At 44.5% G+C, this 15,995-nt stretch overlaps 1 protein-coding gene across 2 annotated transcripts in view; it reads right to left on the bottom strand.

Moving 5' to 3' along the window:
- Positions 1-15,995, bottom strand: part of TGFBR2 (transforming growth factor beta receptor 2) — a 90,831-nt gene that overhangs the window by 39,053 nt on the left and 35,783 nt on the right. For both annotated transcript variants that reach the window (XM_007455936.1, XM_007455937.1), the window contains one exon: positions 12,648-12,838. In XM_007455936.1, coding sequence (XP_007455998.1) covers positions 12,648-12,838 — 191 coding nt within the window. The remainder of the gene's footprint in view (positions 1-12,647; positions 12,839-15,995) is intronic.

Below are 15,995 nucleotides of genomic sequence, written 5' to 3' on the forward strand. Positions count from 1 at the left end.
ATTTCAGAATGACCTTAACTCCCCTCTAACCCCCTGGGTCTTTATCGCCTGAGCAGATGCCAAGCCAGCTTTCTGATAAGCTGCTCCTTTGCCATCAACTGTGTGAACAGACAGGCCTGGCTTGACGTGTATCTGTTCAGTTTCGTATCTCGGTCATTTCAGGCAGTTTTAGAACCCTGATCCTGTCCCTGCCGTTAGCATTCCTTCCCCTGTGCTGATCGTCCTTCCTACATGAAGAGAGAGCCTGAAACGTGCCAGGCTTTGCCCACAACACAATGACACATCCTATGAATATCTATCCTCCAGGGGCTGACCTGTGCTCTCTGCAGCAGGATTTTTTCATTCCCTTCTCTGCGTTACAGTCCTCTGACCACTAACTTGGCTTGGGCTTTGTTAAGATCCCCCAGCTGCCCCAATTCTCTCATTCTTTTCCTGGCTGCCTGTCTGGATCATATCTTCCACCCTGTCTAGGGGCCCTTCATGTTTTCAGGAAACCTGAACACAGAGAGAGAGGGCTTGAGTTACCCCACTATCCTCTCCAACAGGGAGACCCACCGGCTTTAGAAAAGCACATCAATTATGCACATTATCAATACCTGTCACGTCACCGAAACACCTCCTGCCTTCTCTCTGGCTCCACCTGAACCACACTGTGGTTAGGTTTTGGCACCCAGACCCTGCCATCCGCACCTTCAGGTTGCAAATGTGCCTGCCCTGAAGGTATCATTTCACCAGTTCTAAAACCTCAGATGCCTACCCAGCGAGGCCCCGCAGCCTCGAGGTACTCGCTTGTAAAGTGTGGCAAGCACAGTGACATCCTGTATTAAGGAATCCTATTATTCCCCAGGGAGGGGGTGAGCCAGGTGTGAGTTTGCTTGTTTTTTCTTCTCCTCTGACCTGGAGGGCTATATTTAGCTACTTCCTGTGGTGGTTACTGCTCTCTAATGGTTACCATCCTCTTTCAAGTTATATGGGGAACATGATGAAAAACACAAAAAGATGTGGCAGAACAAACTGCCTTGAATTCAGTGGTTCCCAACATTGGCGGCATATTAGAATATCTTGGTGGGTTGTTGTTTTTTTAATCCTGACACCAGGCCCCAGACCAATTAAATCTGAAACTGCAGAGCTAAGACCCAGTTAATGAGTCAGTCATTTTTAAAGCTTCTCAGGTGGTTCCAATGTGCAGCCAAGGCCGAGAACGCGGACTTCGGCCTGACGGGAGACTGGGATGGAACCTGGGAAAAAAGAGAAGCCATGGAAGGAATTTTAATCACTAAATGTAGGATCCATTGTTCCTGACACTGGAGACAGTGGCATGAGGTGTTATGTATTTTTTTAAAGTAAAGAAGCAAATATGAATTGTTTCTTTAAAAGTTAATATTAGTTTTTATAAGGCATAATTATTGCTGGGAACACTGAGATTTTACATAATTAGCAACGTGTTAAGAGTTATTTGAGGATCAGAGAAGGTTTTCCAAGAGCCAGTCAGTCGGATGTCCAACTGGAGGTAAATACAGCCTCTGGAGTTCAGGACGGGCGGAAATGAGGGTCAGTTTCCCAGTGGTTAGCTAGCTCCAGTGTTTTTCCACTGGTGGGACACTGAGGTACTTGGAAAGTAGCAAACAATCTCCCGGACCCTCTTTGCCATCACCCATCTGTGTGTTGTTTACAGAACACGAGGCCACTGTGAGAGGAGAGACTGCAGACGTTTCACCGCAGCTTCGCAGCAACGCCAGCCTTACTGGCTCAACTGTTCTATTGGTCACTCACATCTAGGGGATGGGGTTCGAGACAGACTGTGTCCTTAATGGATTCCACTCGGCTGTGATTCACGTCAGGATGAGGTTCCAGGGTAGAAATATTCACAGCTGGCAACCACATCTGGCCTCAGAGCATCTTTGTTGACTTTGCTGCTTAGGGGGAAAAAAAAAAAAAAAAACCCTACAGAAGCCAGTTGCTTTGCCCGAAGACACTTCAAATACATGCTAAGCCTCACTGGACTGAGTCACAGTGCCCTCTGGCATGTACAATCTTTATGATTTCCTTGGCCAGACATGGGGCTGTATTCAGGGATTCAGAGGATGCTTCTAACTCATTCACAACCCAAGTCTCCTTCAGCACTGAATCATCCCCTCAAATAACTGATTTCTCTTCCCCAGAATGAGACGAGTGACTTTAATCCATAATTTTCTTCCTCTTCTAACAACTTTTCTCCACCAAATTTCCACACTTAGGTTTCTTTTCCTTTTGCATTGAGACCAGAAAGTAAATCTGGTTTGTTTCTCCTGAAACAAAAAAGCACAGCTAGCGAGCCAGCTATTTTGAGTCATGAGGGCGCAGTTCAAAGGCAGCAGCACACCCAGAGCCCAGAGCTGCCAGAGCACCATCATTCTGCTGGTTTCTTGCACGCAGGAACTCAGAGCTTCCCCCAAGAAGCCAGCTGCCGCATGCTGGAGCAGAACAAACACAAAATGAGATTGGCAGCACGTCCAAGCCCTCCCCGACTCAGAAACCAAGATGAGTCCATACAGTACGCAAGGCGCGTGGTCCACACCCGGAGTGGGTCTGCTGGATGGCGGGAAGCAACGTTATTAAGGTCACAACAGGTCCAGGGGGACCCAGCTGGCTGAGATGATCTGCCGGCAAGTTAAACAGAGACAGGAAACCGCGTGTCTGATATTGTAAAAAAAAAATCATTTGTCTTCCTGCCAGCTTTAGGCCTGCAAACCAAAGAGGCTGTTTTCATTTAAAAGAAACTCGACAACAATGAGAAAGGAAAGAAGGAGCGTTTGTGGCTACCAGGAGTCCCTGTCTCCTCGTCTCCTTGCTCTCTGCCTCTCCAGGTCCTGTGGGGCCTGCAGGCAGCTTGTGGGTCAGCCAGGAGCATTTAACCACAGCAGGTGAACTCTGAGTCAGAGTGGTTTCTAGAGTCCTGGTTCCTAAGTTAACTAGATATAACTGACGTATTTACTGATAGTTCCATCCTGTTAAAAAAAAAAAAAAAATCTCATGCAACCTAGAGATAGACACAGTAGTGGGAGGAAGACCAAAAAAAAGTAAACATGGGAGCTGGGATCAAGACAGATGGAAGGTAAATGTAGGAAAACAGACAAGCAGAGGTGATGTCAGTAGGCAAAGTACACGCCCACATATTGAGATAGACAAGTAGTGGGAGGAAGACCAAAAAAAAGTAAACATGGGAGCTGGGATCAAGACAGATGGAAGGTAAATGTAGGAAAACAGACAAGCAGAGGTGATGTCAGTAGGCAAAGTACACGCCCACATATTTGCTAGAAGCATGACTGAAGCTCTTCTGGTAGTACTGTAGGGAGAAATACAACAAAACACGGTCATGTATAGCAGGGGTTGGCCTGAAGCCTTGTTCTGTAAATAAAATTTTACTGGAACATGGTCGCGTCCATTTGTTGACATACTGCCTGTGGCTGCAACAGGGGCTCTCTGGCCTGCAAAGCCCAAAATATTCATGAACTGGTCCTTTACCAAAGAAGCTTGCTGATCCTTGCTCTACTTGAAGCTCTGTGTGCTTCAGAGTGTCCTTAAGGTCAGAAGCAAGTATGTCCTCATGAGGGGAATAATCTTTCCAAAGCAGAGAGCTGAGAGAGATTTCTCCTGGCTTCCTCAGCAAGGTGACAATACAATGCAGAGAACAGTTTCCTCAACAGCGTTCTTTACAGTGAACCTGTCCCTCTGATTCACAGGACTGTTGCTGCAGATGGATGGTACTTACAGAGGAGTCAGCAGAAGGAATTTTCAGGAAGGAGAATATGCAACACGACATTGGTACAAAGTGCCTCACTCATCTGGCTAAATCCAAAGACAAGACATTTGAATCTAGGGGAACAATAGTAACTCTTTACAGCCAAAATTTATTGCATAGTTGTTCTGTGCCAGGTACTATTCTAAGTCCCCTACATGAATAAACACATTTATCCTCACAAAAATCCTATTCAAAGTGAGCACTATTTCTATCCCCATTTTTCAGAGGAAACCAAAGAAATGTTCCTGAAAAGGCACCTCATCTTCTCTACGTGGAGCTCCATGCCGGCACAAAGTTTGTAACGCATACAAAAAATGACTTCACTATCGCTATGGAAAAACACCCCCATTTCAGTGGGGAGTTCTGTTACACAAAAGGACAGAGTAAAGCATATTTAGCTCATTTGCAAATGACCAGGTTTAAGACCAAATGTATTCCTCTTGGGCTGACTGATCAGCTGGGCAGGTTACCAGCAGGAAGCTAACAAGACCCATCTTTGGTTCTCTGGTTCCATTCCTAGCTGGGTGAGTTCACACCAGTGCTTTCACACTTCGGTGTGAGAACAGATCACCAAGGACATCGTTACAACACTGACATTGATGCAGTGGGTCCAGGAGGGCCCTGAGGTTCTGCTCTTCTACCAAGCCGCCCGGCAATGCTGCAGCTGGTCTGTGGACGCTTGGAGTAGCGAGGGCTCCCCATTCGGAGGAGGGGTTCTCCTCAGCAAAGAGTGCGCTCCTTATCTGGAGGAATGAGGGAGAATGGAGGCACCTACTGTGTACCAGCTGCCACGCTGGCCCTCCCAAGCTTCACCTCCTTCAATCCCCACAGCATCCTGAGGCCATAGGTATCTCACTATCAGCACTAAGTTGTCAACAGCGGCACAGCCATTCAATGAGGCGGCCACGTGGCCCAAAGCAGCTTTCTGCTGAGAAAAGGAAGACGGAGTGAAGCCCTTTGGCAAGAACAGAAGTGCGATCGCCCCGAGCACTGACCTGAACGGCACAGTGAGCCCTCCCGTTCGTATTTAGCCACGATTGTGATTCTGCGTCAAAATAGGAACAACGTGCCTCATGTGTGATATTATCCGACGATGGAGGGATGTGGTTAGCTTTGATTACAAACTGTGCACTCGGTATGCTCCCCCTACCTCTGTGAAGGCACGTGGAGAAGACAGAAGCTGCTCGAGGCACGAGTTAACGCAACACAAACCCCTCCCAAACTCTTGCAGCGCGGTCTGCAAGGAGGTCTGAGTGGCCTGCTGCACACTGTGGTCAAGTCTCCACCACAGACCTCAGTGCTGGAACACACCAGAGAGCCTGGTGGGCCTGGCTTCACATCTCAGGGTGAGCAAAAGTCCCCATCAGATATAAACCCCCAAATAATACCAGCAGCTAACAGATGGGGTGCTGTCGTAAGCACTGCATGTAACAATCTAGCCGCACCCCACCCACCCCCCGTTTTAGTTCCATTTTACAGACTAGGAGACGTCAGGTAACTGGCCCAATGTGGCAAAGCGAACAAGTGGTAGAATGGGCCTTAAAATTCCAGAAACCCACAACAGACCCATCTTAACCATTACACTGGGCTGTTTATTTCGTACCTAAAACAAGCAGAAATCATCTCCTTGCCCGGCACTCGGCAAATGAAGCATCTTTACTGCACTTGGAAACCATTTATGAAATGAATAAAACTGAGCGGTGTTTTGGATTCTTCAAGGCTTAATGAGCGATCCTACCCACATCATGACTTTGCAAAGCGGACATGTCATCTGCAAGTGAACAGGGAGCCGTTAGCTTGGGGTCCCCACCCCCATCCTGGGCTCACTTTGGTCCAGGAGCCTGACAGGGCTTGTTTGACTGACAGCTGTCACCAGGACATCAATAAGGACCCAGACAAATGCCCTCTCTTCTAACCGGAATCATAGGGCTTGGTGAGCTCAGGGGGAGATAATGACTTCCTCAGAATTCTACACATCTTTCACCAAGCAGGAATCATCAGACAGGACTGGGAGACCTGACTTTTGGCAGATGAAGAGCGGAACCCGGCCTCATTCTAATTGATCTACTTTAGGGAAGCAGGGAGCCACTGGGCATAGCACAAGGCCCCACTGCGGGGTTTGGGGGGAAAAGATAGGTACCTGGTTCAAAAAGAAGGACAGCAAGGTCTCTTTAATTCCTTTGTTTTGGAACATTGGTTTCAAACTCATGAAAGCTGGCAACACCCTTCTGTGATTCACATCTTCTGCTGAAGCTTGGTACACATGGCAGGTAAAGGAGAGCTGATTTACTCCCTTCTCCCTCAGTTCCTCAGAGCAGCCCCTGATGCCCCTCGGAATACAGTCTTCAAACCCTGTACTAGGGACACAGACCTTGGTGAGAGTCTGCAGACCAAACCTGTAGCCCAGCTCTGCCACTAACTAGCTGAGTAACTACAGGCAAGTCACCTAACTTCTATGTTCCTGGCTCTCTGCCATCATCACCAGGGGACAGTAATCTAATCATCTTTCTGGGCCTTAAGATGATTATCTCAACAAATCTTCAGTATCTTCAATACATTCCCTGCACATTTCTCAGGTATAGAACGTAAAGGTGCTTCGACAAGGTGAACAAGACCAGAGGCATACAAGCCATCACTACACACCAACCTCTGGGAACCTGAAAGGAGTGAAGATGGGAGGACTGGTGGCTTGTGTAGAGGCCCATCCTCCCCCAAACCATCTGCCAGGCTTCAGGCTTTATGCCAGGCGTACAGACAAGCAACATGGAGCAGGAGAGAAAATCAGTGCTAAATAATGCAAAGAGTTGGCATTTGTCCCCTTTTTTTTTTTCTTTTTTTCTTTTTTTGGTAGACTAGGCCTGGGTGCCTATAGAGGCAAGGAACACAGTGGTATCTTGTTGTCTGAGGCTGGGCTGTCCCACCTGTCCATTCTTTGGAGGACTGAGGTCATGGCCTCGCTTAAGTAAACGGAAATCACCAAATACAGGAAGAAAGCAACCAAATTTCTAAAATGAGGATAGAAATCCCAATGATGATGGAAAAAGGGAATAAGGGAATTTACTGGGAGTCACAAAAATGTTCTGTATCTTGATTGTGGTAGTAGTTACACAGCTATATACATTAGTCACAATTCAGTGAAAATAGTATCTTCAAACGGTGGATTTTATTTTATGTAAATTATACATCAATGAATCTGACTTTAAAAAAAAATCTCAATGATATGATTTACCAAGTTTAGGATTTCCATGCAGAAAAATCTCTCTGGATGAATGGAGAATCACAGACCAAGAGGAGGCTTTCTTTTCCCTGTATCCACTTTGTCGAATATGAATTTTTTAATATGTACATATGTTATCTGTTTAGAAAGACAGAGATAGAGAGAGTGCAAGAAAGAAGGAAATAAAAAGAGAAGGAAGGGGGAAAAACCCTCACAGAAGTTTTATTTTATACACAGCCCATTATGAATCCTAGCTATGCCACCCACTAGTCATGGGATCCTGGACAAGGTGTTACAATTCTCTGAGCTTGGTTTTCTCAACCATAAGATGGGGATACTAGCAGTGCCTACCTCATGGGGTGGCTATGAGATTAAATGAGGCCAGGCCATCAAAGGGGCTTAGCAACAAACACAGCAAACTACATTCCCTCTGAATGTCAGCTATCATTCACAGTAACACTGAAAATAAAGATCTACATTTAAAGAGTAAATCTTGTGGCTCAGCGTTTTTTCCCTCACATATTTAAGAAAAATGTAAGATGTAAGTAATCATTATCCATTGTTTGTAGATCAGAAATCAACAAGAACAGAGTGCTTTCCTAATAAAAATACTACACAGAACACTCCAGAGAGCTTTTGTGTTCACCATCTTTTGACTTGGAGTAGAAAAATAAAAATTGCTTCAAGAGTTTTCCCACCTTATAAACCTGATCAAGGAGGTGAAAGACTTATATGCTGAGAACTATAAAACATTAATAAATGAAACTGAAGCTGATTCAAAGAAATGGAAAGATATGTGCTCGCTTCGGCAGCACATATACTAAAATTGGAATGATACAGAAATGGAAAGATGACCCATGCTCTTGGATTAGAAAAATTAATATGGTTAAAATGGCAATACTACTCAAAGCAATCTACAGATTTAATGTAATCCCTATCAAATTACCCATGACATTTTTCACAGAACTAAAACAAATAATCCTAAAATCCATATGGAACCATAAAAGACCCAGAATTGCCAAAGCAATCCTGAAGAAAAAGAACAAAGCAGGAGGCATAACCCTCCCAGACTTCAGACAATGCTACAAAGCTACAATAATCAAAACAGCATGGTACTGGCACAAAAAGAGACAGATCAATAGAACAGAATAGAGAGCCTAGAAAAAGAAACCCACACACCAACAGTCAATTAATCTTTGACAAAGAAGGCCAGAATATAAAACGGGAAAAAGTCTCTTCAGCAAGTGGTGCTGAGAAAGTTAGACAGTTGCATGTAAATCAGTGAAGTTAGAACACACACTCTCACCATACACAAAAATAAAATCAAAATGGTTTAAAGACTGAAACATAAGACATGACACCATAAAACTAGAAGAGATCATAGGCAAAAAATTCTTTGACATAAATTGTACCAGTGTTTGCTTAGGTCAGTCTCCCAAGGCAATAGAAAAACAAAAATAAACAAATGGGACCTAATCAAACTTACAAGCTTTTGCACAGCAAAGGAAACCATAAACAAAACGAAAAGACAACCTACAGAATGGGAGAAAATATTCGCAAATGATCCGACTGACATGGGCTTAATTTCCAAAATATACAAACAGCTCATACAACTCAACAACAAAAAAAAACAACCCAATCAAAAAATGGGCAGAAGACCTAAATAGACATTTATCCAAAGAAGACATACAGATGGCCAACAGGCACATGAAAAGATGCTCAACATCACTAATTATTAGAGAACTGCAAGTCAATGAGGTACTGCCTCACACCAGTCAGAATGCCCATCATTAAAAAGTCTACAAATAACAAATGCTGGAGAGAGTGTGGAGAAAAGGGAACGCTCCCACACCGTTGGTGGGAATGTAAATTGGTGCAGTGTAGAAAACAGTACGGAGCTTCCTCAGAAAACTAAAAATAGAATTACCATGTGATATAGCAATCCCACTCCTGGGCATATATCCAGATAAAACTATAATTCAAAAAAGATACATGCACCCTTATGTTCACAGCAGCACTATTCACAATAGCCAAGACATGGAAACAACCTAAATGTCCATCAACAGATAAATGGATAAAGATGTGGTACGTATATACAATGGAATACTACTCAGCCAGAAAAAAGAACGAAATAACGCCATTTGCAGCAACATGGATTCAACCAGAGATCATCATACTAAGTGAAGTAAGTCAGAAAAAGAAAGACAAATACCATATGATATCACTTATATGTGGAATCTAAAATATGACACAAATGAACCTATCTATGAAACAGAAACAGAATCACAGACATAGAGAACAGACTGGTGGTTGCCAAGAGGGAGGGAGTTGGGGGAGGGATTGACTGGGAGGTTGGAATTAGCAGATGTAAGCTTTTATATATAGAATGCATAAACAACAAGGTCCTACTATATAGCACAGAGAACTATATTCAATATCCTATGAGACCCAGCAATCCCACTACTGGGCATATACCCAGAAAAAACTATAACTCAAAAAGACATCTGCACTCCAATGTTCATTGCAGCACTATTTACAATAGCCAGGTCATAGAAGCAACCTAAATGCCCATCAACAGATGAATGGATAAAGAAGATGTGGCAGATATATACAATGGAATATTAGCCATAAAAAGGAATGAAATTGGGTCACTTGTAGAGACATGGATGGACCTAGGGACTGTCATACAGAGTGAAGTAAGTCAGAAAGAGAAAAACAAATATCGTATATTAACACATATATGTGGAATCTAGAAAAATGGTACAGATGAACCTGTTTGCAAGGCAGAAATAGAGACACAGAAGTAGAGAACAGACATATGGACACCAAGGGGGGAGAGTGGGGGTGGGATGAATTGGAAGATTGGGATTAACATATATTGACATATATATACTAACTAATATGTATAAAATAGATAACTGATGAGAACCTGCTGTACAGCACAGGGAACTCCACTTTGCTGTACAGCAGAAACTAACACAACATTGTAAAAGAACTATACCCCAATTTTTAAAAAGTCCCATGATAAACCACAATGGAAAAGAATATATTAAAAAATGTATATATATATATATATATATATATATATACACACACACATACACACACACACACACACATATGTACATAACTGAGTCACTTTGCTGTACATCAGTAATTAACACAACATTGTAAGTCAATTATACTTCAATTAAAAAAAAAGTTTTCATTCCTTAATATAAAGAAGAGATGGTGGCAATAAGAGAAATGGACCCCAAAGTGTTCTTCCTAATACCTGGTGTTGTAGGGGAGGAAAATACCCCCCTACCACAAATAGAGAGAAGAGAGATGGTTATTTTTAAGCATACTCCCTGGAGCATTTTAGAAGACTGAAATCACTCAAATATCTGAGTCATCAGCTGTGCTGGATTTCTTGAGTTGTACAATGAGAAACCACCTTTATGCTGATTATCTCACCTCATAAAGAAAGAGTCTGATAATGAATAAGAGGGAAAACATGAATGTGGGTCCATGATTATCACATGAGTTGAAAATACACTGAAAACTGAAGTCATAAATACCTTAAGAGCTTATAGTAATATACATATATATAAAATATATCCAACTTGCAAGCTATTTATCAACTTTTGTCCCCTTTGACTGAAATAAATTCTTCCACTGTGGATAAGCCAGTATGCAAAAGGAGAGAAAAGTTTCATAGATGCTAATAAACATGTCTGGATATTCCACTGTTAGGGATTAATTCCTTTGGCTTAGCCTGGGCCTTGTTTTTAAAGGTGAAGTACTTGGGGAAGGTTAACATGGTAAACCAGGATATCAAGGTTACCATGTTTTAGTGTGATTTAATCTAGTTACAATGTCCCTTCTAACTCAAATTACATAAGGAAAATGAGAGACATGGAGTGCTTGTAGGATGAAAAAACAGGAGAGGGGAGTGATTTTGGAAAGTGTTGCGCTGACAAGATGTACATGCCTGCCTTTGTACACTGAGAACTTGGCACAGGTGGGGAGTGGAACAGGAAGGGAGGGAAACTGGCTGAAGGACACGCGGAGAGCAAGAGGTGGGTCTGCAATGCCCATGAGCACCATACACAAAGCATGAGACTCATCACTTTCTATATTTGGGACACACACAGTAGCAGGGATAGTGTGTCAACCCAGCACTTGTATTCCAAAAGGATTTTTTATTGAATTGGACCTATTTGGGGCTAAAATAACCTTTCCCCATGCTGAAATTATATTCCTAAAACCAAGAGAATAGTATTTGCATCATCAGCCTGGAAAAATTAAAAGGCTTATAATCTCCAGTGCTGGAGAAAGTAGATGGAAATTCATATGCTTCTATGTCTTCTGGGGTAGGAGAACAATTTAACAGTTGTCCAAATTTAAAATGTGCATATACCTCTGATCCAGAAATTTCATTTCCAGAAATCTATCTTGCAGAAATACTAGCACAAATGTATAAGATGTTTTTACAAAGACAGTCAATGTAGCATTAAGTGGAAAACTGGAGACACCTAAAATAAGCTACCAACTTATTTAGGAATAAGTTAAGAATGGTTAAGTCACTCATAGAAGATATGCCATACTATGCCATCCTGGACAATTAAAAGGTGTAAAATATATCTACATATATTGTCTTGTTTAGAAGAGAAGTAAAAGTGGGTGGGTGAAAAAAAATACTGCCAGGTAATAGTTATAGTATGATCAACTGTTTGCATGTAAAGATGGATGAGTGGGTGCAATGAATGGTCGGACAGATGGACAGATGGATGGTGGATGGATGGGCAGATGGACAGGTGTTTGGATGGATGGACAGATGGACAGATACGTGGATAGATGAACAGACGGATGGACAGATGGACAGATAGATGAATGGATGCATAGACAGATGGAGAGATGGATGGGCAGATGGAGAGATGGAAAAGTGGGTGGATGGATGGATGGGCAGGTGTATGATGGATGGGCAGACGGAAGACGGGAGGGAAGGTAGGAGGGAGAGAGGGAGGGAGTAGGAAAAGAGGGGAGGGAAGGAGGGATAATATTGGGGTGGCCAAAAAGTTAGTTTGGCTTTTTGTGGAAGATGTTACAGAACCCGAACGAACTTTTTGGCCAACACAATATGCATGATGGATAGAGACAAGTGTGCATCCAACAGGCTATCATTACTGAGGTTAATGTACTTTCCCCTTTAGACAAATCCTAGGAGTATGTAAACACAACAACTTGAGTTAAAGTCTCCCTCCTGAATCATACAGCCTCCTCCCAACTCTGGACCAGTCGTTCTCAAACTTGAGCTGCCTCAGAATCACCCTGGGCCCGCACCCAGAGTTTCTGGTTCCACAGTCAGGGGTGGCACCCCGGAATCTGCATTTCTAACAAGTTCTCAGGTGATGCCACTGCTGCTGTTCCAGGCACTGCGCTTTGAGAACCACTGCTCTGGGTGACACAAACTATTTCTCAGTGACAAATCATAATGTGGGCCCCGGGAGCCAGAATTGATACAGACCAGAGCCAACCCTGCTACCCCTTAAGCCCCTCTTTCCAACAGGTGAAGGGGGCCTGATTCCCAGTGTGAGCCCACCATCCAGCACCAGCCAGGAAGGGATGTGCCCTGAGCCTGCAGACCATCCCGAGAAGAACGCTCACCTTCGGAGAAGATGATGTGGTCGTTGCACTCTTCGGAGCTGCAGGAACACATGAAGAAAGTCTCTCCAGACCCCTTTTTTTCCTTCATAATACACTCTGCAGAAGCAGCGTCGTCAAGGACAAATCCATGGTAGGCGATCTTGGGGTCATGGCAGACCGTCTCCAGTGTGATGTTCTCGTCATTCTTTCTCCTGGGGTACAGAGAAGGAGGGGGTGAGTGTGGTCCCACAGGGAAGCAGTCTGGGCTGTATCTCCATCAGGACATTGTTTCTAACAGCAGCGCTGCCTCCTGTTCTCCATCACTTACAGGTTGTCCCGTCATGTCCTGTGCTTTCCCACGCACTTCCGTTTTTCCTTTGCTTATCTCAGAACCCACTTAGGATCATAACGTGAGGGCTTTCCTTGGAGACAAACCTGTCAGGGAACTTTACACGTTATGCCTTAATTAAATCATTAAAGGGAGGGCGTGGGGAAACAGGAGATTGCTAGGTCCTCGGGGTGACTCCAAACCTTCCATCCTGACCAAACTGTGAGGCTAGCATTGCATCTCTAGCTTGTTGGACAGAATCTGGCTAAATATTACTCAGTCATAAAAAGAACGAAATTTTGCCATCTGCAGCAACGTGGATGGACTTGGGGGGCATTACGCTAAGTTAAATACGTCAGACAGAGAAAGACAAATACTATACGATATCACTTATATGTGGGATCTAAAAAGTACAACTAGTGAATGTAACGAAACAGAAGCAGACTCACAGATACGGAGAACACACTAGTGGTTACCAGTGGGGAGGTGGGGAGAGTGGGAGGTACCAACTATTGGGTATAAGACAGGCTCAAGGATGGGAATATAGCCAATATTTTGTAATAACTACAAATGGAGCATAATCTTGTATAAAAAAATTTAAAAGTAATCAATTTTGAAAAAAAAACCCCTACCTATCCTTAACCCCCAAGCTATTGGAAAGTCTTGGCAAAAACAGTGGCCATGAAACAAAAGCACCTCCCTCCCTGCCCCCATAGTTGTGTGCCCGCCTGTGTAGGTGGGGGGTTGTGTTTGGTTTTGGTAACAAAATGAAGCCGTGATGAGTCCTCCGGGATCCCAGGGAAAAGCACGGTGTCCCTGCCTTGTGAAGCTTCCAGAGGCCCCGGGATGGGACAAGGAAGAAACTGTGAGCCACGAAGGAAAGCTGCTCTGCAGCCCTGGGGCAGCTCTTTCAGAGCCCCCTGCCTTCCACCCCCCCGCTGCCTATAGAACTAGAATCAGAGGGAGGAAACTCAACCACAGTACTTGAGGCTCCATAAGGTCCTCAACTGCTTCCTCCGCTCAGTGCTGTAACGGTGTCTCCTGGACAGGCAGGGCCCACTGTGCAAAACATCTGTGGGTACACTGGAGCACAGAAAGGGAGGATACAGTGAAATAAATACAGACTTCTTTGTCCTGCTACTGAAAAGGTTGTCAATATCTGTGACAAGAGAACCACAGTTATGAAATTAATTTTGGTTCTAAAATATTTCTACCCTTGAAAAGGACTTAAGCATTTCACATGGTAAGAGTGCACAACTGGCATTAGTTCAATAAATGAATGAATCAGTGAGTGAATGAAAAGAACACTAAAACTGATCGTGGGAGAGTACCACCACAGAGAGCAGAGTCTTTTCTTACCCCACTGGGCTATTCCTAAGATAGCCTAGTGTCCGAGTGTGCGTGCCCTGGACACAGACTCTGAGGCTGTGAGATCTCTGGATCTCTGTGCAGGAGCTCTAGGGAGATTCCCCTGCAGGGGCCAAAGGCAGCAGTGCTGCACAGAGCGGGGAGGGGGGTCGCGAAGAGGCTTCTGCTGACCTCTGGGCAGCTGAGGGCTGGAATGGCCCATCAGAGCTGTCCCAAGCTGAGGCAAAGCAGTCAGGCGTTTGGGCCGCTGCACCAACCAGTCCTGGGATGCTGGTTGCTGGTACAGAGAGGCTGAACCTGCTGGGCTCCAATGAAGCAGCTCGGGGAGTGGACGAGAGGAGCACCCCTGGAGGGCTTGGGGTGATCCCTCAGCCCAGGGTGAGCGCCTCAGTGCTGCACGGGCGGGGGTGCAGGACAGCATCCCTGGCACCTCCCTCTCTCCACATCCAAATGTGTCTTTGCCCAGAAAGGTAAAAATAATGTTCCCTGTATTTAATCTTTAGGGCTGAGACACAGAGGGCACAGAGAGGCTTCCCCACACGCCCGCATCTTCTGAGACAGCAAAGCTTCAATGCCAGGGATGTGTGATTCACACTCCACCCCTTGGACTTGTACTGGGGTAGGGAAACTACCTTTAATGAAAAGAGCCTGTTTGGGTGCAGAAGTATGTTCTCAGCTCCAGCGGATATTTAAGTGAAGACAGTCAGCAGAAAACAGGAATGAAGAGGAGCCTGGGGTCAGCTGGTCTGGGGTCTGAGGCTTCCTGCCCCAAACCTGAGAAGTGGTCCTCCATCCTCTCGAACTTGGTCTGACCCTTCCAGAGAAGGAAGCCTGTCCCACCGGCAGGAAACCACGACCGAGAAAATGTTTCAACTGATCCTGAGTACAAGTCTGTCTGTCCCCTTGTAAATGCTGTGGGTCTCCTTCTGTCCTGCAGAGTTCTGCACGACAAGTTTACTATATTTTCCACTTGAGAGCCCTTCAGATCTCTCAACAGAGCCCACGTCCTCTTTACTGGACCAGCCGTGGCTAACTGCCCCCACCAGCCCTCAGATGGCACGCTTCTGAACGTCTGATCACACCTGTGCCTCTGCTCTGAACACCATCTCTGTCAAAATCCCTTTTTCAAAAGCACCACTCAGAGATGGACACAAGTGCAGCTGGCAGGTATGGCAAGCTGCCGTGACAGATCTTTGCTGTTAACATTCCTTTAGTTCTTAAGAACCTAATACATGTCCTGGTACGTAGGGAAATGTGCCAGGGTTTCAGATTTATCATCAAGGCTGAATATACACGGTCTGGAGAAAGTCTCAAAAGACTCCTTCCAAAAGGAGCGGGCAAGATATCTGGGTTTACATGCTCATTTGCAAATGGCCAGGAGACACAGAGGTTACTTTAAAAAAATAGCTGATAAATTGAAACCATCAGAATAAGGCTTCAAAATGTTATATTTCATTAATGAATGTCTAGTTTTTTATAAAATAAGGACTCTCTTAATCTCTTTTTTTTTAAATCTCTGGCTTATACTCCTAATTCATAACTATGAGTTAATCAAATGATTCATGAGCACCCACTGTGTGTGTGTGTGTGTGTGTGTGTGTGTGTGTGTGTGTGTGTGTGTGTGTGTCTCTCTGTGTCCGTGCATGCCTGGCAAGACGGGAGGATGAGGGAGG

Source organism: Lipotes vexillifer, unplaced genomic scaffold (genome assembly GCF_000442215.2).
Source record: "Lipotes vexillifer unplaced genomic scaffold, Lipotes_vexillifer_v1.1 scaffold1221, whole genome shotgun sequence".
NCBI lineage: Eukaryota > Metazoa > Chordata > Mammalia > Artiodactyla > Lipotidae > Lipotes > Lipotes vexillifer.